At 38.8% G+C, this 27,213-nt stretch overlaps 1 protein-coding gene and 1 pseudogene across 5 annotated transcripts; one reads left to right on the top strand and one right to left on the bottom strand.

The window, feature by feature from the left end:
* The first annotated feature begins 102 nt into the window (after positions 1-102).
* On the top strand, positions 103-18,969 carry BLOC1S6 (biogenesis of lysosomal organelles complex 1 subunit 6). 5 transcript variants are annotated; one of them, XM_063089728.1, is made up of 6 exons: positions 103-262; positions 3,515-3,656; positions 13,788-13,875; positions 15,654-15,740; positions 16,157-16,279; positions 16,738-18,969. In XM_063089728.1, exons 1-5 carry the CDS (start codon positions 181-183, stop codon positions 16,274-16,276), a joined length of 519 nt encoding a protein of 172 aa, XP_062945798.1. In that variant the 5' UTR covers positions 103-180; the 3' UTR covers positions 16,277-16,279; positions 16,738-18,969. The 5 variants fall into 5 exon arrangements, with proteins under 5 accessions (XP_062945798.1, XP_062945799.1, XP_062945797.1 ...); XM_063089729.1 differs by having other exon boundaries at positions 16,157-16,290; positions 18,733-18,969; XM_063089727.1 differs by having other exon boundaries at positions 16,157-16,290.
* Positions 5,559-7,329, bottom strand: LOC134371721 (tigger transposable element-derived protein 1-like; annotated as a pseudogene).
* Positions 18,970-27,213: the final 8,244 nt, after the last annotated feature.

Genomic DNA, 27,213 nt, shown 5'->3' with positions numbered 1-27,213 from the left:
TCAGCGTCGCGTCGCTACAGCGCCGAGATGGAGAGCCGACCCACAATCACGTGCCTCGAGCCGGCCGTCTTCCACTCCGTCATTTCCGGGTGCGACCGCCGCTTCTGTCCGGCCGGGCGCTGGAGGAGTTGAGTGTCTCCTCAACGCGATTGCCCCTTACCTGTTCCCAGCGGGAGGGACATGAGTGTCCCGGGGCCGCCACCCCCGGACGGGGTCCTGGCAGGGCCGCCCTGCAGCCTGGAGGCCGGGGAACCGACGCTCGGTACGTGCTGCTGGGCGGGACGGGCGGCCCCGGCGGGGTGCGAGGGGCCGGGACCTGAGTGGGTGGGACCAGACCCTCCCCGAGGGAGTAAGCTTCTTGCTGCAGCTGCGGCCGCGGGGCTCAGGCCCCTGCCCGGAAGTGGGGAACCGAAGTCCGGAGTGGAAGCGGTGTATTGGGGTGCGGTTGGAGGCGGATGGTGCTGAAGTCATTCTGAGTTGGTGTGTTCACTCCGGCACATCGTTGGCTGTTTGTCAAACGGTAGTGGTTGGGGATGAATTTGTTAGAAAAATGATCGGTTTATAATTCAGAGAAGTGATGTATCAAGTATTATTGACCACTCACTCATGAAATGCTCGGTCAGGCGTGGCTTAACGACGGGATACGTTCTGAGAAATGCCTTTTTAGGCGATTTCATCATGTGCGACAGTATGAAAGGAACAGCAGTGAATTTTCGTATTATCTACAATGGCCACTAGTTACATTAGCGTTGCCCACTGATTGTGTTACTAAGTCTCTCTGTGCCTTATTTTCCTCATCAGTTTAGTTGGGATTAGGATAATACCACACCGACAAAGTTATGAAAATTAAATACAGATGGGGATTGTGCCTGGAACTCAGCAAGTACTCAGTGAAAGTGCGGCATATGCCCCGTGCTCCAGACATCTCAAAAGTACCTCTCCTTTCTAGAGCAATCCTATATTCTCACCTTTCCTTATGCTGCTTCCTTTCTCCGTATAGCATCTCTTCCACTCCTGTCATAGAATTATTACCCATTTGGAAATAGTACTCATATATTGTTGATGGGAGTGTAAATCGGTACCATTTCTTAGGAGAGCAGTTTTGCAATGTCTGTTTAAAAACACATAAACCCTTTGTCCTAACAGTCTACTTCTAAGAATTTATCCTATAGAAACAGTGACACAAATATGCAAAGATAAGCAAGGAAGCTTATGGCAGCATTGTTTGAAATAGCAAAAAATGAAAATAAATAGGGACTGGTTAAACAAACTGTGGTATAATTCTATTATGTTAAGAAGAATGTAGTAGATTCATATATATTGATTTTTAAGGATATCCGAGATAGATATTTAAGAGAAAAGTTGTAGGAGAGTATGAGTAATATTTCATTTGTGGTAAAAACAGAGCATATGCATGGGTATGCAAGGCTGGAAGGCTGTGTAAGAAACTCCAGAGGGACTCCCACTGGAGTTAGGGGGGCAAGAAAGAGTATTTTTACTTTTCAGCTTGTGGCCCCCCGTGTAGTGTTTTAAGTTTTTTTTTTTTTTTTTTTTTTTTAAAGATGACCGGTAAGGGGATCTCAACCCTTGGCTTGGTGTTGTCAGCACCACGCTCAGCCAGTGAGCAAACCGGCCATCCCTATATAGGATCCGAACCCGTGGCCTTGGTGTTATCAGCACCGCACTCTACCGAGTGAGCCACGGGCCGGCCTGTGTTTTAAGTTTTTATAATGAGTAACATCTAAAAGAAGAGAGAAAATTTTATACATTCTTCAGCTCAAATGCCCATACTTTAGGAATCCAGACTTCCCTGGTGAAAGTGATCTCTCTTCCCTGAATTTCCATAACAATGGCCCTTCTCATATTCTACAGTCCTCTGTTTTGTGCCTTTCCAGGGAAGATAACTTGCCTTATTGTGTGATCTCAGAACCTAGAACATAACATGTGTAGACATCCAGCAAATGAACTTAGTAACTACATATGTATAATAAAAACATGAGCAACTGAGACTCATCCAGTAATTAACCAGAGGATTGGGGTGAGGGAGGAGGATCCATGTGTAAGTGAATTAGTTGTTATTCCTTAAAGTTGTAATATCCTTATTTAGGTGTTTCTGTTTATCTGTAATACTTACGTTTTCTCTATTTACTTAAAGCAAGTTGCCGTTTGCACTGTTATTGCAATCAAACCATAAGCAATGGCAGTAATTGGCAGATATACTTTATTCTCTTTCCATGTGATGGTAGGTACATCAGTGGCACAGTATCCCTAAATGCTCCTGTTTTCCTATCATTTTTATTTGTGGAGTGTTTCAGTTTCTAGTTATCTCTTAACCTGTTTGAATGTTGCCTTGCAACTCTGAGAATTCTAGAGTTTGTTCATGTGTTTTTCAGGGATAAAAAAAAAAATCATACAATTAAATTTTGATTTTCAAAAAACTTATTTTCAATATGACACATGTTGTTTTCCTCAATCTTGCCAAAATTAAAATCTGTGGTAAGAACTATGCCTAGAAATGTGCTATAAGCAAATGTTTTATTATACATGTATTCTGTATAGTGGTCTGATTTTATGCTTCCGATTATTACCAGGCTATGATTGAAGAGAGATGTTTCAGAGTTCAATATCAATTATAACATGCTTTTAGATACAATTTTAGTAAAGTGACTATCTCTTTCCCCTCCTGCTATTCTAAATCAGTGATTCTAAAATCTTACAAACCAATAATTGAACCCTATTTAGAAGTTGTTTGGTACTTTTCTTGGTAGGAATAGTGATTGATGATTATTCATCTTAGAAATTTAAAAATATGCCTGGCACGGTGCTTAACACTGTTATTATTCAAAGGGAAAGTATGAGGCATAGTTCCTGGTGTCAGATGTAAATTTACACACAAGAATTATTATATACTATTTTCTATGGTAGATTAAGGTGCAGAATCTTGAGAGGAGAAATTCTTAGAAAATTTCTTTTCCCTTCCCTAACAAATGACAAAACAACCCCCCCTTATGTGTAAATAATATAGCAAGCTGTATGCAAAATGAATGTTGACCCATATTTTTTTGTTTCTATAGAATTGAAAACATATTTTTAGGCATTGCATTTTTGTTTATATAATTTCGGCATGCATTTGAAAGCAAGAATGCTTTAGTTCAGTGGCTGTTACCCACTTTTTGGCCTCTTCAGTAATCCATTGAAAACTGTAAATCCTCTGCCCTGAAAAAATACATGAACATACAGAATTTTATATATGATTGTGTTCTTTTACTCTATACTTGACTTTATTCTAGTAGCTTAAAAACATTTATTTGAGTGCTCATAACTCATTTTTTAGAGGAAGCTCAGAAGGTAAAAGTTTAAAAAGAGAGGAAGGATACCTGTAGCTGAGAGAGTGGGTGTGCGCTCTCAACCTCACTGTGGGCCTCCTTCCCTCCTTACCTATGGCTCCCCAATCTTCTTTTAATAACTCTGTCAATTTAAAAGCTTACTAAATTTGATTTTTGCTTGGGGACAGGTTTAAATGACATTTCTCCAGATGAAGGGTTAATAGAGGATTTGACAGTAGAAGACAAAGCTGTGGAGCAACTGGCAGAAGGATTGCTTTCTCACTACTTGCCAGATCTGGAGAGATCAAAGCAAGCCCTCCAGGAACTCACGTAAGCTAACAAAAACCCAGATTTGTACTCATTTTCTCTCTGGCATCATCATAATTTACTGCATAATTGTATATTGTATTAAGATATAATGTTCTGTAGCATTCAATTATAATTGAGACTTCTGTATCTTTAGTGTTAGCAAATGTGAGTGGAGGAGTACATACATAGTAATCTAAATGTAAAAAGTGAAATGAATACTCCTGGAGTATGTGATATCTTAAGAAGTCCCCTGAATCTTATCTAGACTCTGTAATTAGTTTTGGTGTTTTATCATTACTTTATGAAAGTATTGCCTACTGTGGATTGTTGCAGGGTGGATATATACCTGTTTCTGAGATAAGTTGAAAAATTGCCTTCATATGAATCATACTTGTTTTTAGTTGCTAGTTCAAATGAGTTGCCAGAGATTCATAAGTATCTTTTTTGAGATAAACTATTTTATTTCCTGTAGATAACTCTACTAGCTAAATAAAGGATTAGAGGATATGTTAAGAGATGAAGAGGTTAAGGTAGAATGGAACCCACAGAGTGGGATCAGTATACAAAAATATTTACTCTGACATTATCAGCTCCCACCCAGAGACAACAGACTTAGCTTCTGCCTCCTCCCGGGTCAGCACCTCTCTAGATTGCCCAGGCTGGCCTGTCTGTCATTTCTTTCTATAGTCATCAGCTTTAAACTGTGCACTGCTCCTGCTCTAAGAATTACCCTTTGAAAACTAATTTTAGAAGCCTTTGTTACAGCAAAAAGAGAGGAATAATAAACTATGCCCATTTTATAATAATTATTAAGTAATGTTATAATCCTTGACATAAAGGTGCTAAATGAGTATAAAAGTGGTACTGAATTCTACTACATGTGGTACACTACTACAGTGGGAGGGCTGGCAACATTCTTAGTTTTCTGCTAGCCCCAAGTAAGATTTTTTTTTATCCTTAGTGCATGGTATGCCTTGTATTTTGATGCCAGTCAATTCTTGTGGCAAAAAAGTCATAAAGATTTTGTGGAGGAGTTTGGATGAGGTGTGATAGACTGAAGGAAGGTAAGAAACTCTGCAAGCAGAACATATCGGGTAATACTTTACTTACAGGAAGCTGGGAATCAAGGTTTAATTACAGAGTTTGTTTATTTTTTTTTAAAGATGACCAGTAAAGGGATCTTAACCCTTGACTTGGTGTTATCATCACCACGCTCTCCCAAGTGAGTCAACCGGCCATCCCTATATAGGGATCCGAACCCATGGCCTTTTTGTTAGCAGCACCACATTCTCCCAAGTGAGCCACGGGCTGGCCCAAGGGGATCTTAACTCTTGACTTGGTGTTGTTAGCTGACTGGCCATCCCTGTATCGGAATCTGAACCCATGACCTTGGTGTTATCAGCACCACACTCTCCCAAGTGAGCCATGGGCCGGCCCAAGGGGATCTTAACTCTTGACTTGGTGTTGTTAGCACCACGCTCTCCCAAGTGAGCCAACCGGCCATCGCTATATAGGGATCCGGACCCTTGGCTTTAGTGTTATCAGCACCACACCCTCCCAAGTAAGCCACGGGCTGGCCCTTAATTGCAGAGTTTAATTGGTGAGGACATTGGCTAAAATTTAGTGTTTTGAATAATCCCACTTACCTTCCTAGGTACCCAGATGACCATGATGAGGATGATGATGATAGTAAAATCAACTACTGTTGATTACTATAGGCATACATTGGAGATACTGCAGGTTCAGTTCCAGACCACTCTAATAAAGTGAATATCACAATAAAACAAGTCAGACAATTTTTTTGCTTTCCCAGTGCATATAAAAGTTATATTTATACTATACTGTAGTCTATTTGGTGTGCAACAGCAGAGTGTCTAAAAAACAATGAATATACCTTAATTAAAAAATATTGCTAAAAAAATGCTAACAATCATCTGAGCCTTCAGCGAGTTGTAATCTTTTTACCAGTGGAGAGTCTTGCTTTGATGTTGATGGCTACTGACTGATCAGGGTGGTGGTTAACGAAGGATGGGGTGGTTGTGGCAATTTCTTAAAAAGACAACATTGAAGTTTGCTGCGGTTGACTCTTCTTTTTGTTTTTTTTTTTTTGACTCTTCTTTTCATGAAAGATTTCTCTGTAGCATGTGATGCTGTTTGATAGCATTCTATTGACAATAGGACTTCTTTCAAAATTGGAGTGAGTCCACTCAAACCCTGCTGCTGCTTTATCAACTTTCCAAAATCTTTTGTTGTCATTTCAACAATGTTCATAGCATCTTCACCAGGAGTAGATTCCATCTCAAGAAACCATTTTCTTTGCTCATACATAGGCAACTTCACATCCATTAAAGTTTGATCATGAGATTGCAGTAATTTGATCACGTCTTCAGGCTCCACTTCTAATTCTGATTCTCTTGCTAGTTCCACCAAATCAACAATTATTTCTTTCATAGAAGTCTTGAACCCCTCAAAGTCATCCATGAGGGTTGAATTCAACTTCTTCCAAACTCCTGTCAATGTTGATATTTTGACCTCCTTTCATGAGTCATTAATGTTCTTAGTGGCATCTAGAATGGTGAATTCTTTCTAGAAGGTTTTCAACTTACTGTGCCCAGATCCATGAGAGGAATCACTATCTATGGCAGCTATAGCCTTACGAAATGTATATCTTAAATAACACTTGAAAGTTGAAGATACTCCTTGATCCTTATGCAGAATGATGTTGTGTTAGCAGGCATGAACATATTAATCTCCTTGTACCTCTTCATCAGAGCTCTTGTGTGAGTAGGTTCATTGCCAATGAGCAGTAATATTTTGAAAGGATTTTTTTCTGAGCATTAGGTCTCAACAGCAGGCTTACAATATTCAGTAAACCTTGCTGTACACAGATGTGCTGTCATCCAGGCTTTGTTGTTCTATTTGTAGAGCAGTGGCAGAGTAGATTGAGAATCATTCATAAGGGTCCTAGGATTTTCAGAATGGTAAATGAACATTGGTTTCAATTTAAAGTTACTAGATGCATTAGCCCCTAAAGAGAGACTCAGCCTGTCCTTTGAAGCTTTAAAGCCAGGCATTGACTGTTCCTCTCTAGCTGTTGAAGTCCTGGATAGCATCTTCTTCCAATATAAGGCTGTTTCATCTACATTGAAAATCTGTTGTTTAGTGCAGCCACCTTCATCAATGATCTTAGCAGATCTTCTGGATAACTTGCTGCAGTTTCTACATCAGCACTTGCTACTTCACCTTCCACTTTTATGTTATGGAGATGGCTTCCTTCCTTCAGCCTAATGAACCAACCTCTGCTAGCTTCAGACTTTTATTTTGCAGCTTCCTCACCTCTCTCAGCCTTCATAGAATTGAAGAGAGTTAGGACATTGCTCTGGATTAGGCTTTGGCTTAAGGGAATATTGTGGCTGATTTGATCTTCTATCTAGACCACTAAAACTTTCTCTACATCAGCAATAAGGCTGTATTGGTTTCTTATCATTCTTGTTTTCACTGGGATAGCACTTTTAATTTCCATCAAGAACTTTTTCCTTTGCATTCACAACTTGGCTGTTTGGCATAGGAGGCCTAGCTTTTGGCCTATGTTGGCTTTCAACATGTCTTCCTCACTAAGCTGAATCATTTCTAGCTTTTGATTTAAAGTAAGGGACACGTGACTCTTCCTTTCACTTGGACACTTAGAAGACATTGTTGGATTATTAATTGGTCTAATTTCAATATTGTTGTGTCTCAGGGAATACAGAGGCCCCAGGAGAAGGAGAGAGATGGGGGAGTGTCTGGTTGGTGGAGCAGTCAGAACACACAACATTTATCAGTTAAATTTACTGTCTTATGTGGGCATGGTTTGTGGTGCCCCAGAGCAATTACAATAGTAACATCAAAGGTCATTGATTACTGATCACCATAACAGATATAATAATAATGAAATGTTTGAAATACAGTTATGCAGCTCTTAATGACAGAGATAAGTTCTGACAAATGCTTTCTTAGGTGCTTTAGTTGTGTGAACATCATAGAGTGTATTTATGCAAACCTAGATGGTATAGCCTGTTACACACCTAGGCTATATGATATAGCCTTTATACTTGTAATATGGGACCACTGTTGTATATGCAGTCCATCAGTTGACTGAAATGTCATTATGCGGCACATGACCATTTTGCGAGAATTACTAAAACATGACATGGAGACACAAAGTGGGCACATGCTGTTGGAGAAATGGTGCCAATTTACTTGCTCAACACAGGGTTGCCACAAACCTTCAATTTGTAAAAAAACGCAATATCTTTAAAGCACAATAAAGCAAAGTGCAATATGAGGGTACTTGAAAATGTTCTTGGAAAGATTTGTATTATCTTTTAATTCTATTTTTCCACAAACCTTTTGAAGTACCCTAGTAAAACAGGGTATGCCTATATATGTACAACATGCTCAGCACTTTATTTACCATGTTTCAATGAATCCTTCCAACTACCTTATGAAGTATCTAATTTTATCCTCATTTACTGTGTTAGTCCATTTCTGTCACTCATAACAGAATACCTGAAACTGGGTAATTTATGAAGAAAATGAAATTATTTCTTACAGTTTTGTAGGCTGGGATGTCTAAGGTCCAGGGAACATATCTGGTGAGGGCTTTCTTCTGGTGGGAACTCTCTATAGTGTCCCGTGGTGACCAGGGTGTTACACGGTGAGAATGGGCTGAGCAAGAGAGAACTAACCTCCTTGCTTGCTCCCCTTATAAAGCCATCAGAACCATGCTCACAACAACCCATTAAACCACCAACCCATTACTCCATGAATGGATCAGTCCATCGATGAGGGCACAGTACTCTTGATCCAGTCACCTATTAAAGGCCCCGTCTTTCAAATACCATAATTAGATTTCCCACCCTCTTAACAAATTGTTAAAAATGGGGGAAAAGTCTCTAATATATGAACTTTTGGGAGACACATTTAACCCATAGCATTCATAATTGATGAAACTGAAGCTCAAAGATGTTAAGTAACTTGAAAAAGATTACATAGGTAGTGGAATTAACTATTGAATGTGATGAATTAGTAGTTCATGAGTGGGAAAACACACACACACACACACACACTCTCACACACGCACAAACCGTGTTTGCCTCTACTCCCACAGCACAATTATCAGTACAGAAGACTGACTTCTGTGACCAAATGTGTGGGGATTTCTTTCCACTGGCAAGCCGGCCAGCAATTCTTTAGCAGACAAACATTGGGTGTCTTCTAATTCAATTTAGATCTGACGCTGTCTACTTAGAGATAGCATCAGATCCCACAGGGTGAGGGCTCAGTCCCCAAGACTGCCCTCCACTTCAGATGCCAGTCGCAAGTCCAGGCCTCTGGAACTTCTGACCAACCAGCTATAAATCAGTTCCTACAATCCTTTCCTTGGGTCCAATTAGTTTGCTTGAGCAGCTCACAGAACTCAGGAAAATATGTACTTATGTTTGCCAGTTTATTATGAAGGAAATTACAAAGGATACAGATGAAGAGACACATAAGGAGAGGTATGGGGGAAGGAGCGCAGAGCTTCCGCACACTCCCTGGGTGCACCATCCTCCAGGAACCTCTACATGATAAGCTCTTGGAATCCTGTGCTCTTGGTTTTCTATGGAAGCTTCATTGTGTAGGCATGATTGAAGCATGTGTACAACCTGCAACTGTGTAGGAAGTGATTGGACAAAAAGGGTGTAGTCTAACACTAGCAGACTGGGTGGGAAAATGCAGCAAGGCCTATTTGTTCAGGTTCTTCTTGACCTCTCTGTGCATCATTCCTTCCTCCTGGGCATGGGACAGGCTCCCTCCTGAGATGTGGCTCTTATAACCTACAATCAGCTAAGGTAGGTCAGAGAATTTCCTGTTTCAAGGAGAAAAAGGAGCAGGTGAAAGGAGGGCAGGAGAAGTTCATAGAGTATTATGGGCCAGGCACTGTGGATGAAAACCAATATATAAATATCATGATACCACAAGTACTTATACTTCTTAAGTGTTAAGGAACAGTAAACAAATTTCAGAGAAAGGAAAAAGAGAAATGTTTCGTAGTAGCAGCCTCTTTCCACAAATTTCACTATTGGTAAAGATGTAGGGGAATGAGTTCTGGACTGAGAGGCACCTGGGTTCCAGTCCTGGTTCTGCCATCAAACCTTTGGTAAGCATTCACCTTTACAGAAACAGAGGCCTGCAGAAGTACAGGAGAAGATAGTGGGAGAAAGAAGTTAAGTTTATTTTGTAGCTACCAATGAGTAAGGAAGAGCAAGAATAAGATTTAGCTTTATACACAGGTTATAAATTTTTTAATAGGTATTTTTCATTTTAGGACACTGGAAAGGGAAAAAAAAGGAGGTTCTGGGATCCAGGTCCCTAAAGTAGCCAGAGAGGTGCAATTGTGAGTGGCCTCTGTGGAGCTCCCTTGAGATAATCTAGGCTTGGATCTTCCAAGGAAATAGCTTTTCTCTCAGAGAATCATTCCTCAGACCCTGCAGCAAGGCATCACAGATTATACAAAGCTAAACATTCTGTGGAATCTTCTTCTAGAGTGGCTAGACTTGTGGATCAGGAAAGTGCTCTGTTTACAATTACAGTTTTATTATAAAGGACACAGACCAGTACTAGCCAAATGAGACACATAGGGCAAGGTTTGGGAGGGTCCTGAACACACAACTTCTGTGCCTTCTCCCAGTGAAATTAGGGCACCTCACCTTCCTGGCACATCAGTGTGTTCAGTAAGTTCCATTGAGCTGTGGTGTCCAGAGTTTTTATTGGGGTTTCACTATGTAGACATGCTTGATTGAATCATTGGCCACAGAACTGAGCTCAATCTCTACCCTCTTCCCCTCCTTGGAGGATAGGCTGATATCACATGGCTCAAAGCCCCAACCCTCTAATTACTTGGTTGGTCTTTCTGGCATGACCGGTCCCCATCCTGAAGCTCTGTGGGTTCACCATGTCATGTCATTAACATAAACTCAGGTGTGATCCAAGAAGCTCCTGAATAACAAAGATACTTCCATCACTTGGGAAATTCCAAGGATTTTAGAAGCTCTGTGTCAGGAACTGGGACAAAGATCAGACAATTCATTATTATGTAACAGGTGTCTATTTAGATCTTTTGCCCTTTAAAAAATTGGGTTAATTTCTTATTGTTGAGTTTTAAGAGTTTTTTGTATATTTTTTATACAAGTCCTTTATGTGTTTTGCAGATATTTTCCCTAAGTCTGTGGCTTGTCTTTTCATTCTCTTAACAGTGTCTTTTGCAGAGCAGAAGTTTTTAATTTTAATAAAGTCTGACTTAATTTTTCTTTCATGGATCATGTTTTTGGTATTGTTATATAAAAGCTCATTGCCAAACCAAAGTCACCTAGATTTTCTCCTGCATTTTCTAGAAGTTTTAGAGTTTTGCATTTTACGTTAAGATCTGTGATCCATTTTGAGTTAATTTTTGTGGAGGGTATAAGATGTGTATCTAGGTTAATTTTTTTGCACATGGACATCCAGTTGCTCCAACATCATTTGTTGAAAAGACTTTTTTCTCCACTGCATTGCCTTTGCTTCTTTGTCAAAGAGCAGTTGATTACATTTGTGTGGGTCTAAGTAAGGGCTTTCTATTCTGTTCCATTGATCAGTATGTCTTTTCTTTCACCAATACCATTCTGTCTTGATTTCTATAACTTTATATAGTAAGTCTTGAAATTATTGGGTACTGTGAGTGTTCCAACTTTGTCTTTCAGTATTGTGTTGGCTATTCTAGGTCTTTGCCTTCCCATATGAATTTTAGAACTGTTTGTTGATATCTACACAATAACTTGCTGGGATTTTGATTGTGATTGCATTGACTCTAGGTAAAGTTGGGAAGAATTTACATCTTAAAAACATTATCTTCTAATCCATGTACTTGGAATATCTCTCCATTATTTAGATCTTTGATTGTTTAGAGTTTTATAGTTTTTGCATATAGATCCAGTACATATTTTGTTAGATTTATATCAAACTGTTGAATTGGGGGAGTATTATAAATGGTGTTATTTTTAAAATTTCAAATTCTTTTGTATATTAACCTTGTGTCCTGAAATCTTGCTATACTTGCATATTAGTTTGAGGTTTTTTGTTGATTCTTTGGGAATTTCCATATAGGAAATCATGTCATCTGCAAACAGTGACAGTATTATTTCTTCCTTCCCAATATGTATACCTTTTATTTCTTTTTCTTGTCTTATTGAATTCGCTAGGACTTCCAGTATGATGTTGAATAGTAGTGACAGGGGACATGCCTTGGTCCTGATCTAAGTGTGATGTCAGCTCTAAGTTCATTTTAGGTGTTCCTTATCAAGTTGAGGTAGTTCCTTTATCTTTCTAGTTTGTTGAGAGTGTTTTAAATCATGAATGGGTGCTGGGTTTTGTCAGATGCTTTTTATGCAGCAATTGATATGACCATATGATTTCTCTTCTTTAGCCTGTTCATGTAGTGGATTACATTGATTTTCAAATTTGAACCAGCATTGTATACGTGGAGTAAATCCCACTTGGTTGTGTTGTATAATTCTTTTTATACATTGTTGGATTCAATTTGTTAATGTTTGTTGAGGATTTTTGCATCTTTGTTCATGAGAAATATCAGTCTGAAGTTTTCCTTTCTTGTAATGCCTATATCTGGTTTTGGTTTTAAGCTAATGCTGGCCTCATAAAATGAATTAAGAAGTGCTCCCTTTGCTTCTAATTTCTGGAAGAGATTGTGGGGAATGGGTATAATTTTTTCTTTAAATGTTTGGTAGAAATCACCAGTGAAGCCATCTGGTCCTGGTACTTTCTTTTTTGCTTATTTTTACTTATTGTTCAATTTGTCTAATAAATATAGGCCTACTTAGATTTTCTGTCTCCTTGTGTGAATTGGTAGTTTTTGTCTTTAAAGGAGTTAGACCATTTCATTCAAGTTAATCAAATTTGTGGGCATAGAGTTGTTGAAAGTATTCCTTTATTACCCTTTTAATGTCATGGGATCAGTGGTGATGACCTCTCTTTTATGAATGATATTAGTAATTTGTGCATTTTTTCTTGGTTTGTCTGGCTAGAGGTTTATCAATTTTATTAATCATTTGAAGAACCAGCTTTTGGTTTCATTGATCCCCCCCCCCCCATTGTTTTCTAGTTGTAACAGCCTGTTTTTGATGTCCTACGTATATTGGATGGTTGACTTGGCTGGGTTTTCCTGTCATCCTGTATTTCACCTGCTGTGGTTTCTGTTCTGAGCTAAAGGGACAAATTTATGACCTGTGGATTATGCTAGACTCAGTGGTAGATGGTAGAGATGTTGTAATTGCCCTTCAGTCTCTTCATTGCTGTTTCTCTTTTTCATCACTGTTCTCTATTAGCACAGTTTCACAAGCAAATCATATTGTATCTTTCTTTGTAGCATTCTTTAAAATGTTCATTTAGGTGACTCCTTAGTGTCACTTATTCCTGTGATTCTACCAATGATTGATCCGGAGAGGAATATCAGGGAAGTTGGCTTCTCTTCCTCAATAGGTTTTAAATCAGAATTTTAATGAGGAACCTTAGAAGTTATCTGGCTATTGGCAGGGGGAAGCTTGTGATTCCTAGTCCTGTGTTTTTGCCATCTTGGTGCTTATTTGTTTCTTTTGACTTTTTATCCTTTGCTACTGCATCTTTCCCAACTCTAATCTGAAAAGTCATTGCTCCTTATTTCCTTTATGGGAATGTTGCAATTTTAAGATATATAAAACATAGAGTTTCTTAAACAAAGTAAAACTTTACTTTTCTTAAAGTAAACATTTTTATTATAAAAAACTTTTCTGGGGGATAATACAGAGAGTTGCTAAAAATAACAAGTAAGAAAATACTTTCAAATGATTTGATTATTTTAGTTATTAAAGTCTTAAGTTGAGGTGAGAATAAAAGACCCATTTAGTTATCAGAGGGTGGCTTTGGAATATTATTTTGAAAAAGATTATGCTAAAATAAATAACCCTTGGACACTCAATAAATTAATTAAACTTAATTAAAACTTAATTTCTAACCTTTGGCATTAACCGATGAATGTGATTTCTTTTAATGAGCCAGCACTTACAATATGTAGTTTATTTTGGCTGTGTGCTTTTGTTTCAGACAGAACCAAGTTGTATTATTAGATACACTGGAACAAGAGATTTCAAAATTTAAAGAATGTCATTCTATGTTGGATATTAATGCTTTGGTAAGTATCATTTAGCTGATGTAATTTAATGATGTCTTGTTTTAGGGATAGGTAGGTTTATCTTACTTGTAAATGTATCTTATCATACTTGTAAATGTTTAGGATCCTATCATCCAGCTTTTAAAGTTTAGAATTTGTCTTTTTAACCGGAAATCTTGATTCACTTTACTAGGACTTCCATTGTCTTGAATTGTTATCTTTCAGATGTTGAACTTGTAATAGGAAATTGAATTTATTTATGAGCCTGGAATAGATCTGCTCATAATTAAAGACTTAGAAGTGAGAACTAAAAGTAAGGAACTTTGTGGCACTATTTTTCCCCTTACAGAAAGCGTGTCTCTCTTTGAATATCAATTACAAGGTTCTTTAAATTAGCATTTTATTTAATTATATGGCATATTTGTAATGCCATAATTAATTAATGCCATGGGCTGAAATGGACACTTTGAAAATGATCAATTATATCTTTCAATGCAAATAGTTGAATAGTTGAATTTCATCAGAAGCTCAATAGCTTTTTGATGAGAGGAACTGATATTCTTTAAGAAATGGAATTAACAAAAATAAGGAACTTGTTGCCAAGTTTCTTTTCTCCTTGAACATTAAAAATAGCTTGGTTTGCATGATTTTGTAGCCATTCATACATACATCAAAAACAGACTTTTCATTAGGTAAAGGTGATTTACTAATGTTTTCTTTTTATAACAATCAAAAGCAAAGTCCGCATTCTCTAACATTAGACAGAAGCTCATGATAGTAAATACAGTCTTCTGCCCAGAAGACTTCTTATGAAGGATGTTTTGTGTTCCCCACTGAGTTCATGTTGCAACCTAATGGATATTTCTTGAATGAAGGAATGTCAAATGAATGAACCAAGCAGAATGTAATACTATTGTTTCAGTCTGAAGGGGCAGACTGAGTCTTCCTCTTTTTTCTTCTCTTAGCCCAAGAGTGGTTTGGATTATCATCTAGGAACTGAAAACTGGAAGGCCCAGAGAGATTTAGGGTCTGTAAGCTCTAGAGCTCATCAGACTATGGCTTTACTTGCAGCTACATTAAGGTTTTGAATCTCTACTGACACTTCTCTCATTTCTTCTCCTTCTGTTATCTTGTCTGAGAATGAGATGCTTTTTTCCTTCTCTCCCACCTATCTGGGTCTTCATCATCTGCCTGTATTCTGATATGAGACTTCACTTTAGGCTATTCAGGCTGGCTGAGATGTAAAGTTTGCTCTTATAACTCCATAGGAAGGCAAGTGTCCTCACAGAGGCACAGAGGTTGTTCTGCTTGGTCTGACTTCAGAAGCTCTAGAAACAGGATTAAATCTGTCCACAGTCCTCTCAGGGCTCTCTGGCCACAGCTTGGGTTTTCCTTCATGGGCAGACACTTCACTTAAATTGTCATATTTACCCTGGCTTGGTCCCTTGTAAAGGCGGTAGAGAGTATTTTACTTTCCTTAAATAAAACTGATTACATTATTGGATAGTTTTATTAAAATTTTAGGATTATATTGTATGTTTTTAAACCAAAATGTTGTCTGTACCCAATTTACTATATATGTCTATTTTATGTTTTTTGTCAATCTGAATCACATGTTTTAAAAAGCCTGCTAATGGTTTAAATGAAATTTATATTTTGGAATTAAAATGTGGAGAGAATTAAGGCTCTAAAAAATTTGACCAATTTAGGAAGAATGAACTGTAATTTAGGCATTGAATTATGTATTTATTTTGATATTTCATCCTGTTTTAACTTTTCATTTACTTTTCCATGTTAAGTTCACTGAAGCTAAACACTATCATGCCAAGTTGGTGAATATAAGAAAAGAGATGCTGATGCTTCACGAAAAGACATCAAAGTTAAAAGTGAGTTGAAAATTCTTTCACATTCTTTACAAAAGTAGAAGTTTAATTGCTTTTCTGCATTAATCATTTTTTGACTTTTTATACCTCCATATACAATAATATACTTAATCGGTTGTACATTTTCTTATAAAAAGTGTCTTTTTTTGAATCCCACTCTGAGCTTCTTTACTAATAGCTAGACTGAAAGACTCATGTTCTCTGGTTACATAACTGCGATTCTCATTTAATAAGAGTTTGGAATAACCAAATTTGTTTGACTCAAGGGGACCTTAAATTACCCAGAAACAATTTAAAAGTTAAATATTAAATTTATTAATACATATTGATTACCTCAAATCAAAGCACTATTACTTTTAAATTAGGCCATGACCTATAAGTCTTGACTGCTCTCTTGCTTTAAAAATTTTTTGACACAGAAAAGAGCACTGAAACTGCAGCAGAAGAGGCAGAAAGAAGAGTTGGAAAGGGAGCAGCAACGAGAGAAGGAATTTGAAAGAGAAAAGCAGTTAACTGCCAAACCAGCTAAAAGGACATGAAAAGTTGTGTTCACGTGTGTTTCCTTCCCCTATTCCATATTCTTTGGATTTAAGACGACTTAAGTGTAGACTGAAAATAAGATAGTGCCTTATACCATTGTGTTATGTTTTGAAATTCTTATCCCAGGATTGCTATTTCTCCATATCTTCATTTCAGCCATTCAAAAAGTCTTTCTAAGTAATAGACATAATGTCATTTGGTTTTGATATTTGTATATAATTTTTTCAACTTTTGTTTTGCTTAATTTTAAAATTCATTATTTTGTCCTTGAATTCTTTATAAACTGGAAAACAATTTGATTGTTATAAAAGTCTAGACTCTAAGTGCTAAAGAATTAGTATGAATTTTTAAATTTCTTAATGAATGTAGATTTAAAAGTTTCAGTTTCTTATTTTTTGAAATGACTTGCCTTTCTGGTAATACAATGCTGGTTTTTTGTAATTGCTTTTTCTTTGCTTAGTTAAGAAGAATTGCCAACTGTTTAGTCACATATGTGTGGCGTGTAAGCCTTTGTGAAGAAATAATGGAAAAGTGTGTATACAGGAAATCATGGCACTTTAGACATATGATAGGTGAGCAAGATGCCAGATAGATTCTACTAACCGTGTATACTCTGCCTCTTAGTGGTGTCGTTGCTTATGTAGCTTTTGGGTTTAAAGCAGATTACATCTATTTCTAAAGTTTGGTGAGGGTGGTGAAGCTATCACATATTCAGATGTGCTTATATATTTATAATACTTAATAGCAGTCCTCACACACTGAGATACCGTTTCTGTGCTTTTAAAACATTCTTAAAGTAGAATGATACATACCAACTATCCACTTTACAGATATTGACAGTTGTGGTGGAAAATTAGTAAATAGTTTCATAAAAGAGACAGTATGAAACATTAGTGTTCTCTAGAATTTTTTCTTGATATTATATGTAAGAACTTATTATATGAAGGAAATATGTTTCATTGTTTAAAATCAAGAGTGTTTTATTCACTGTTTTAGTATTATTTAATATCCAACTGGTCTCCAATCTCTGTATGTAGTGACTGTACAGAACTTGTAAAGGTATATGATTAGAATGTGTACACATCTTTTATAATCTACATGACATTTTTGGTAAGCTGGAATCACTACCTCTGATCACATATCAGGCTAATGATGGAGAAAGCATTGATTGAAGTTGAATGTTAAGAACCAGTCTGCTTAAGGGTTAGATTGTTTGAAAGAGCCTTTATCTTTAATGAATGAATTATAGCCTCACAATTCACTTGATTTTGACTTTGTAATTAAGAATGTAGATGTATTTTATTTGAAAAAGGCTAAGTGTTACCTTCGAACTTAGGGCAGGACTCATTAGGGCTTGCAGGACAATGTCACCTAAATTGATGAATGTACTCGTTTATAATAGGATATCTGACAAAGGCTGTGCATTATTTCTCAGAGTGGCTTTGGATCAACTGTAGTGGTTGTTTAAAATGCTGGTTTCTAGATACCACTCTCAATCTACTGAAGCAAGTCTGTTTGTTTGTTTTGCTCTGTTTTTTGTTTTCAAAGTTTCCTCCAGTGATTCTGATGCACCTTAAAATTTGAGAACCACTGGTCTAGTGATGTAGTTAAGGATTTCCCACACTAGGCTGCATATCATTATCACCTGGGAACTTTAAAAAAATACAGACATTCTGGATTCTTACTCATTAGTTCTGATGTGGAGCCCATGTATTTTTAAAATAGCTCCCCAGATAATTCTGATGTAAGGAACCACTGGTATAGACTATTTAGTGATTTATATTTATAAGCAATGAAACAGTTTAGAAGCTAACCAGTAACTCTCGGGATTTAGTTTATGAAGTATATTCTGAATTGCTGATTTTGATATGCAGTTAGATTTAAGACTGACCCTTAGCAGGCAGGAAATATAGAATTCTGGTTAGTTAATTGAGCTTTTGTAATCTGTATTAAAATAAGTTATGTTTCTCGAATGACAAAGCACATACACTTTCAGAATTATATTAAGTTTTAAAAACTATGAAAAATGTCAGAATGAATATATATTAGCATCCACTATTTTAAGATCAGTTGTAAATCAGAAGTACTATTATCTTGGTAATTAAAATCTAAAACTTTAGCTGTCCTTCAGTAACATAGAAACATATCTTACTGAGTAAATCTGAATGGAACCCTTGTAATTAGTTTTGCTGTATTTTTGTACAAAATAGTGAATTGGTACTTGGGAGACTTCTGTTTTTGGGTTGAAAAAATTGCCTTTATTTTGAAACTATATCACATATGTGCTGTATTGAAATGATGAGAGTTCATTTTATGTTTATTGTGCAGTAAGTACCATGTAAATATGAAGGCATCGAGTGTAATATAGATTGTGTCAGCAGTGATTTTTTGGGTGGGTACAGTTTATAAATATACCAATTTTTTTTTTGTCTTTTTTTTTTTTTTGACCGGTAAGGGGATCGCAACCCTTGGCGTGGTGTCGCCCGCACCGGGCTCAGCCAGTGAGCGCCCTGGCCATCCCTATATAGGATCCGAACCCACGGCGGGAACACCGCCACGCTCCCAGCGCTGCACTCTCCCGAGTGAGCCACGGGGTCAACCCAATATACCAATTTTAAACCCTCATATATTTGTCTGATTTTGAGCTTGTAAAATGAGGACTACTTTTTACCTGTTCAATAAAAAAAAAGTCTCTGAGTTAGTTGATGTCATTTATTAAGCAACATTGTATACATAGCATTGTATATACTTCCTTTTATGTACTTTATTTCAAACATTCTCTTCTTTTCCTCTCTTCTGTTGTCTTTCCCTTAATGTTCTCCATATGTTGTGTCACAAAATTACTGGCCCACTCATGCTGGCCCTTTCAGAAAGGTGCTAGAAGGTGCTGTGAAAAGATTGTAGTTGAAATAACCAACTTCTTTACTATTCTTTGAGAATAAAAATAATAGATCTACCCTTAGTGATTTGGTAGAAAGTGCTCCAGAAGGATCCCTGAATGTATAGCCTATAAAGAAGGGAAATTTATGATTAATAGAATAGTTTAGGTCAGCTTTTTTTTTTTTTTTTTTTTAGCTTGGAGTTCTTGGACCCCTGAAGAAGAGACTTCTGTGGATGACTTTTGGAGGGGATATGAACTCTCATAAATGTCTCACAGAATTTTGTGTACATGTATTTCCCAGGACTGGGTTTATAGATTTCATCAGATATGTATATGCACATGAGTTTGTATGTATGTGTGTGTATATGTGTATGTATGTTTGCATGTGTGTATATATGTATATAGATGTGTATGCACACACACAACATTTCCTTCAAAGCAATGATTCTTATTCAACCTCCAACCTCACTGTGCACATATTTTAAAAAGTTACTTAGGTTCTTTTGGTTGGAGATAGAAGAACCTATATTATATGTTTGTTCAAATTAACCAGATATTTAAGACTGGTTTTGTTGCTAGCTTATTCATACTGTTTTAGCTCAGTTTGCATGTGTGAGGCCAGATGCCATCTCATCTTCAGGTTAGCATTTGAGTGAGACTGTTTATTTTCAAATCCAGTAAGAGACTAAAATGAGTAGTCAAGGGAAACAGTTTTAACGATTGTAATTTAAAAAGCTGTTAAAGAAAGAATTCCAGAGAAACACAATGTAAAGGAAGGGCAGTCAAAGAGAAGATGGGTAAAATCTGAGCGGTGTGGGGGAATAAGAAAGAGAAGAGGCCCAAGACCAAAGTGGAAGGTCAAGGTTATCTCCTTTGTGTACATACCCTGAATGAGGGAGGCTTATAGGCAAATAAAGAATACTAAATTCATAAAAGCCACCTATTTTAGGATAAAGGTTGGGAAGGTCACCCCTACTGTCACTTCACTGTAAACTGTAGAAAAGGTTGTAGTTGTTCATTCTGGTTTAGACCATAAATATATTCCTAATGTGCTCCAGGAAGCCTGCAATGCTCAAATCCAGATAAAGATGGGGCTGAAAATCACTCTGAGAATGTATGGGTGCTGCACACACTTTTTTAGGTTTGACTATTAGTCCACGAGAAAAGACAGTGAAAAAGTGCAAACAAAACATGAAACAAAAACATGTCTGTAGACACGAAAGTTCCTGGTCCCTGCTTTTATCATAAAGTTTTTAATTTTAAAGCAAATAGGGCTTTAGCAATACAGTGGTTACGACTGTGGACTCTAAGTCAGACTGCCTTGGTTCATATTCTTGCTTGATTTGGGGCCTTTGACAATTGCTTAAACCTTGTGTACCTCAGTTTCCCAAACTGTAAATTTGGGATAATGAGAGTTTCTAGGTTTATAAGGTTGTGAAGTTTCATGATATCTATATGAAAGACCTTAAAATAGTAAGAGCTCAAATGTTGTATGTTATGCCTGTTGGACACCTATTCATTCTTTGCAACTCAAATGTCACCTCTTTGTGGTTTTTCTCACTGCCTCCCAAAGAATTTCTCTCTTTTTCTGTGTTCCTGTAGTACTTTTATAATACATTTATTTGCCTTAGCACTTATGGTATTAGTTATGTGTTCATGTGTCTCAAAGTATAAAGAAATGTATTCTGGGTACGTGACCACAAAGGGAATTGTAGGACACAGCAACTGGAGGACTAAGATAACTGCTGCTACCTGGAACCTTTCCCCCTCCTTAAGAATGTTGACCAGATTGTAGGGAATCCAAACAATCCTTCTGAGTAGAAAGTAAATAGATTAAGAAAGCAACCAGGTGGCTTAACATGCCATCAGTGACTTTTTTCTTTTTTCCCTTTCCTTTTTCTTTTCATGGTAGAAAAGGCTAGACAGGCATGTATTGCAAGTGTGGAGATCTACCTCATCTTGCTGCCACCCAAGACTGGCTGCTATGAACGTTATCCCTGAATAAATCTTTGACTACCTACCAACTTGGAGTTGTCTTCCTCTTTCTTTGGTCTAACCTTGCCCTCCTTTTTAGTGCCTGGCGTATATTTGTTGTGTTATTGTTGTGTAGTCAGGGTTCCCCAGAGAAACAGGACCTATATAACACATCCTTTTTTTTCTCTGAGAGAAAAGGAATTTAAGGAATTGACACATGATTATGGGGTCTGGCAAGTCTGAAATTTGCAGAGCAGGCCGATAGGCTGGAGACCCAGGGAAGGATTTATGTTGCAGTTCAAGTCCAAAGGCAGGCTGGAGGCAGAATTCCCTCTTCCCTGGAACCTCAGTCTTTTTCTCTTAAAGCTTTCGATCTATGCTGACTTAAATTTAATCTCATTTATACAATATCTTTACAGTAACATCTAGACTGGTGTTTGACCAAATATCTGGGTATGATGGCCTGGCCAAGTTGCCACATAAAATTAACATTGACAGTTGGTCTTCGGTATTATTGTGAGACTGAATTGAATCTTGTAGGAGAGAGATACACATATATTAAATAGCTATAATAAAAAATTGTATTAGATAAACACCAAATAAGGAAAATTATGATAAAAATCGAATTCCTGCAGTTCAGACATGACTAGCCTGTAATCCTTGGATAAGCTACTGCTTCCATGCCTAATTAACATATTTAATTAGACCAAAACAGTGATAACATGTCTCCAAATTTGGGGGACCAAATGAGCTCAGAGATAATGAGTGGACTGGAGACTGTTTAGATTTATACCTTCTCCATCAACTAGGGACTGTTCAGATCTCAAAAATAGCTTCAGGCAAGAAGGCTCTCAGATGAGCACATCTCAGACCTAACAACAGGATAATGCACAGATGGGGTAATGCTGCCATCTTGTGGCCATTTCTACAAATTCTAGTATTGTCTCAACAGGTTTGATGATGAAGTTTGGCCTAAGCCTTTTCAACTGTAGTTTTTTAGGTAAGTCGGGATTTTCTGCAAGGTCTGACCTTTTGTTTAAACAATGAGATGTTTGAAAGCTATTTATCTGAAACATTTGATAGGATTTAAAACTCCATTTTTCTAACTGTTTGAGTCCTTGAGTTTGATGTTGGGCTTGAGGTTTTTTTTTTTTTTTTTTTTTTTTTTTTTGTCGTTTTTTCGTGACGGGCACTCAGCCAGTGAGTGCACCGGTCAGTCCTATATAGGATCCGAACCCGCGGCGGGAGCGTCCCCGCGCTCCCAGCGCAGCACTCTACCAAGTGCGCCATGGGCTCGGCCCTTGAGGTTTGTTTTTTATTTGGTTTTGGTTGCTTTTTCTTTGTCTTCCAACCATGGTCAATTAATCATCTATCATTATTGATCTATCATCAATCATGCTCATAATTCTCTTCTAAGAAAAACATTCCAGTCCAGAGATCTCACTCTGAGCAAAGGTCCTGGGAGTTCTGTGTTTTTATTCACCTGACCCTACAATGTTTACAGCCTTAGCTGATTGGATCTAGGGTGGACACCTGATCCAAGGACACCCAACCCATGGGCTGGTCAGTAATGAATTGGCCTGGCAGGGGAAACTCTGCCTAGATGAGGACTGTAGAGAATCCCATTGGCTTAGTTACTGTCTTGGGATATGCATTAGAATACTTCCTCAGAGAGAATCAGCCCTTTAGTAAGTAGAAGTGAGAGGAGACACAGATGCAGAGAGCAGCTGAGTGTTAAGTGGGGAAGAATAGCGATCCAGGAACTTCTACTTCTGAAAAAAGGGCAAAGTAATCAGACCCCTCAAAATGCCTTGAATACTGAGCAATTTTATTTGTGAGGCTCTGAGACCTGAGTGCTAGACTTGCCTTGGGTTCCTATGGGATTTGATTCCCATAGGAACTCGGGCTAAGATTCCTGTTTTCCACTTTTCCACAAGTATTTTTACAATACCATCCTCCTGTCCCCTGCTTTTCCCATTTATGAGATAAACTTAACAAATTTCTGTTTATTGCAACCATAAGCGTTTAACATTATCATTGTCTTTTAGGTTGCTCTAGCATGTTATATTTTAAAAAAAGTTTTAATGGACATTATGTAATTTAATAATAAGGATGCTGCTTAGGAGCTTGTGTATTTCCATGTCTGCTAATCCAGGAATTCAAGGAAGAAGAAATCAATGACCAGTACCCAGATGCAATCCTGTTGTCAGCCACACACCTGTTTTCACTGTTTGCTGGGGGTTTCCCTTATTTTATCCAATTTATGTTCTTAAATTATTCTTATCATCTCTGGCTGGATTTCTAATCCCAGATCTAATTCCAATTCATTCCTGCACCTAAAATTCAGAGCCCCAGCTCTGTTGAGCATTTGTTATATGCTGGGTGCTTTACACGTTATCTTGTAACAGCCACCTTAGGAAGTAGCTACAGTTATTACCATTTTATAGACAAGGCTGAGACACACTGAGTCTGAGTAACTGCTCAGGGTCACACAGATGTAAGTGGTGGGGCTGGGACTTGTATCTCGGAAAAACTCAAAGCTACCACATTGCAGGGAAATTTTCTTAAGCTGGAGATCCTAGGAGCAGAGATAGATACCGACCTCAGGAGTTTTACTTTAAATTTCTTGGTAAAACTACCTGTGATGGGGAATTATATGAATATACCACTTTGTCTGCTAATTCCCTTAATCTAGCCTGACAGTATTGGAAGAAGAGAAGTGGAGGAAGTGTGAATTTCCCTTTTAAGAGAGAGCCCAGTGGTAAGGATTGCCAGAACTCTTCTCTGCTTTTCCTGCAAGGCTGCCTTAATTCTAGACAAATCCTAAAGCTCCACTCCTCTTGGGATAGAAACAAGCAACAGTGAGACTGGAACCGGGTGATATGTAGCTCAGGAGTCATCCTTTGAGATGATAATGATGCTGGAGCAGATAGAAGGGAGACAAAGCTGCTAGGAGAAATGAGCAACTCCAGAAATGGCTGAGACATTCCATACAGGCAGGGCCATTTTGAGAGGTTTCAACACTACCACCACATGGAGAAAGCTATCTTTGAGGTTGCCTGCCTTGGCCTGCATTTCTGGGTGTGCAGCCTACCACTCAGCTTCATCTCTTTTCTATCTTCATAGCTTTGGGGGAAGAGTAGAGCTAGGACTGGAAGCCAAGTTATCTCACCCGAGCAAGTTCCCTCAGGGGTAGATGTGCAGACGGGAGGTGATTCCTAAGACTCTTCCAGCATGACATGCTGAGCTGCCTTGCATCCCATGTCTCTCAAGGAGCATTGGCTGATGGGCTGTTTTCACTTAACAACAGCACCTGTCTGTCCTCTTGGTGCAGTGGCAGCATCTGGGCAAATGCACTCACCTCAAGTGGGCTGTTTCTGGCCTTGAGCCAACTCATAGCCTGGGCCTCAGATGATGAATCCTTGGGTCTGTGAATTCACCCTCTCAATGGAAGAGCAGGGGAGAGATTGCTTCTGAGTGAGGGCAGATGCTCGTTTTTAGATTGAAAGTATAATAGCGAGGAGAGAAGAGGTGAGGCACGCATGAGTCACTGTGCCTCTCTGCAGTCCTTCTGGGAACTTTCTTATTCCCCTGACTCACCCTCCCCTCTCCAAAGAGAGGCATCATTCAGAGCAGCAGCTTGTGCCACCTTGCAAGTCAGACCTGTTATTAAAGATGCAGACTGGCATTTAAAGCAGGCTGTGTCATACCACCCCAGTCTTCATTCTGGACTCCTATGATGGCCATGAGAGTATGGCTCACACACCTCCAGCTATAGGGAGCACAAATGCCCAAGGGCCCCAGCACTGTGCTCTGAGACCTATCTGCATTTGCACTGAGGCTCACTTCCTACAGGCTGCTCCTAGTGAGTGGCGGAACGGGGCAGGGATACTCCTGGGAGATGTGGGACTTCTCTGATGGTTGACTTTAGCTCAGGGACTCCCCATCGGCTTTGCTGCAGCTCTGGTCAACAGTTTAGGATGCTTCTCCCAACCTTCCTTCCTTCTCTTCTTCACTCAGGCAGACAATACAGGAAAGAATAAAAATGCTGAAGGAAGTGGGCATGTTGGAAGGGCTATATTATGTAAGGCCAAAAGACCCACTAGAGGATATGTCCCATGAGAGGGCACTCAGGACACACATTCACCAAGCCATCAAAATGCACTGGTGAGAAGGGCACCAACATCACTAAGAAGTTCTGCAGGCCAGGGCTGATGGTAGGAGTGGTGGTTACAGGCTGAGCTTATCATCATCTGTGGGCATAATAGAGGCCAGGAGGTGGCACTTCACTGCCTGAAGCCAGTAGGCTTTAAGTACCTTACTGCCCAAAGGGAGGGTTTGATAGGCAGTCAACGGGCTCTTGCGGAAATGACTAAAGGAGCAAGATAGGCAGATGGTCAACAAGAGTGCTGTTTAGCATCTATGACGAGTCACAGACCTTCACCTACAGGGAATCTAAATGACCAAGGACCGCAGTTACTTCGCTCTGAAATCCATCACTACATCTGTGCTGAGGCATGCTTCCCATGGGCTGCTTCTAGCCAGTGACTGTGCTCATCAGGGATACTAAGGCAGGCCCGTTCCTGAGAGCAGAGCTGGCTACGTAATTTGCAAGGCCCAGTGCAAAATGAAAATTTGGCGCCCCTTGTTCAAATATGATTAAGTGTATTAGTCCATTTCCTGTTGCTTGTAATAGACTACCTGAAACTGGGTGATTTATAAAGAAATGAAATTTATTTCTTACAGTTTCAGAGGCTGGAAAGTCCAAAGTCCAGGGACCATGTCTGGTGAGGGTCTCCTTTGTGGGAACTCTCTACAGTATCCTGTGGCAACTAGGGTACCACATCGTGAGAATGGGCTGAGCAAGAGAGGTAACCTGCTCACTTGCTCTCCTCTTAAAGCCATCAGAACCTTGCCCATTACACCATGATGGATCAATTCATTCGCAAGGGCACAGCCCTCACAATCTAATCACCTCTTAAGGGCCCCACCTTTCAATTACCATAATAGGGTTTCCCACCCTCTTAACACTATCACAGTGAGGATTAAGTTTCCAATACATGAACTTTTGGGAGATACATTTGACCTATAGCATTAAGAATTTCAAAATAGCAGCAGCAGAGTACTAAGCATGGGCCTGGTGTGACTGTGGTCGCATTCTCATTACGCTGCTTCTGTGTGGGAAATACGGGATTCTGCTAGTGGCTGACTTTGGCTTGCGGACTCTGACAGTTTTGCTGAACCTTCCTTAGACTACACAGCTGTCTAAAAAACTTCCACTCAACCTTCCTTTCCTCTCTTTTTCTTCTGGGGTCAGACTTGCATCACAGTCTGAAGGCTATGCCACCCTTCTCTGTCTCCCTCCACATTTTCTCTCCCGAGAGTCTGCTAACAAAATCCTTGCATGTTTAATTCTGTCTTTGTGTCTGCTCAGAGTACCTGGACTAATACAGTTCATTAATCTTTCCATCCTATCACGTATATGTAACCACCTTTCCACATGGCTTTGGGTTTCTTCTTCCTAATGATAAAAACAATTTAGGCTCCCTATCCTGGGTTCTAGCTGATACTGCTTATCCATAAAATGACCTGATCTCAAATGTGCAGTGCAGGTCACACAGAGTTTAAACTTCTTTTATATCCCGTTTCTATCATAGCTTCTTCCCTGACAGACAAGGCTGACTGCATTTTGGGCATGGGGTAGAAGTAGAGCTTCCTGGGAGAGGAAGAGGTACAAAGCCTCTGAGGGGAAAGAGAATGGGAGTAAGAAAGGGGGAGAAAAGTAAAGGGTAGTTGAGAGGAAACGAAGAAGCCTAAAGTGGCATTTCCTAGAAAATGTCCCTGGGTAAGGGACCCTCTGGATCCTGATGCTGGCAGCCCCAGGGACAGTGCTATTGATTGGCAGAAAGAGGATGGTTGCTTTCACTCACTTGCTGCTCTCTTTGGGCTCCAGCAGTTTTTTCAGGGTTGGGTCAATCGCCCAAGTGTCATAGAGTTACAAAAATCGGACCCAAGATACCTCTATTCTTAATGCTCCATCTGGAAATATGGGAGCCCCCAGGCCCTCCAGGGAAATGCTCA

The sequence above is a fragment of the Cynocephalus volans genome, chromosome 3, assembly GCF_027409185.1.
Source record: "Cynocephalus volans isolate mCynVol1 chromosome 3, mCynVol1.pri, whole genome shotgun sequence".
In the NCBI taxonomy this organism is placed as follows: Eukaryota; Metazoa; Chordata; class Mammalia; order Dermoptera; family Cynocephalidae; genus Cynocephalus; species Cynocephalus volans.
The sequence above is the reverse complement of the archived record's forward strand: the minus strand, read 5'-3'. Positions and strand labels throughout refer to the sequence as shown.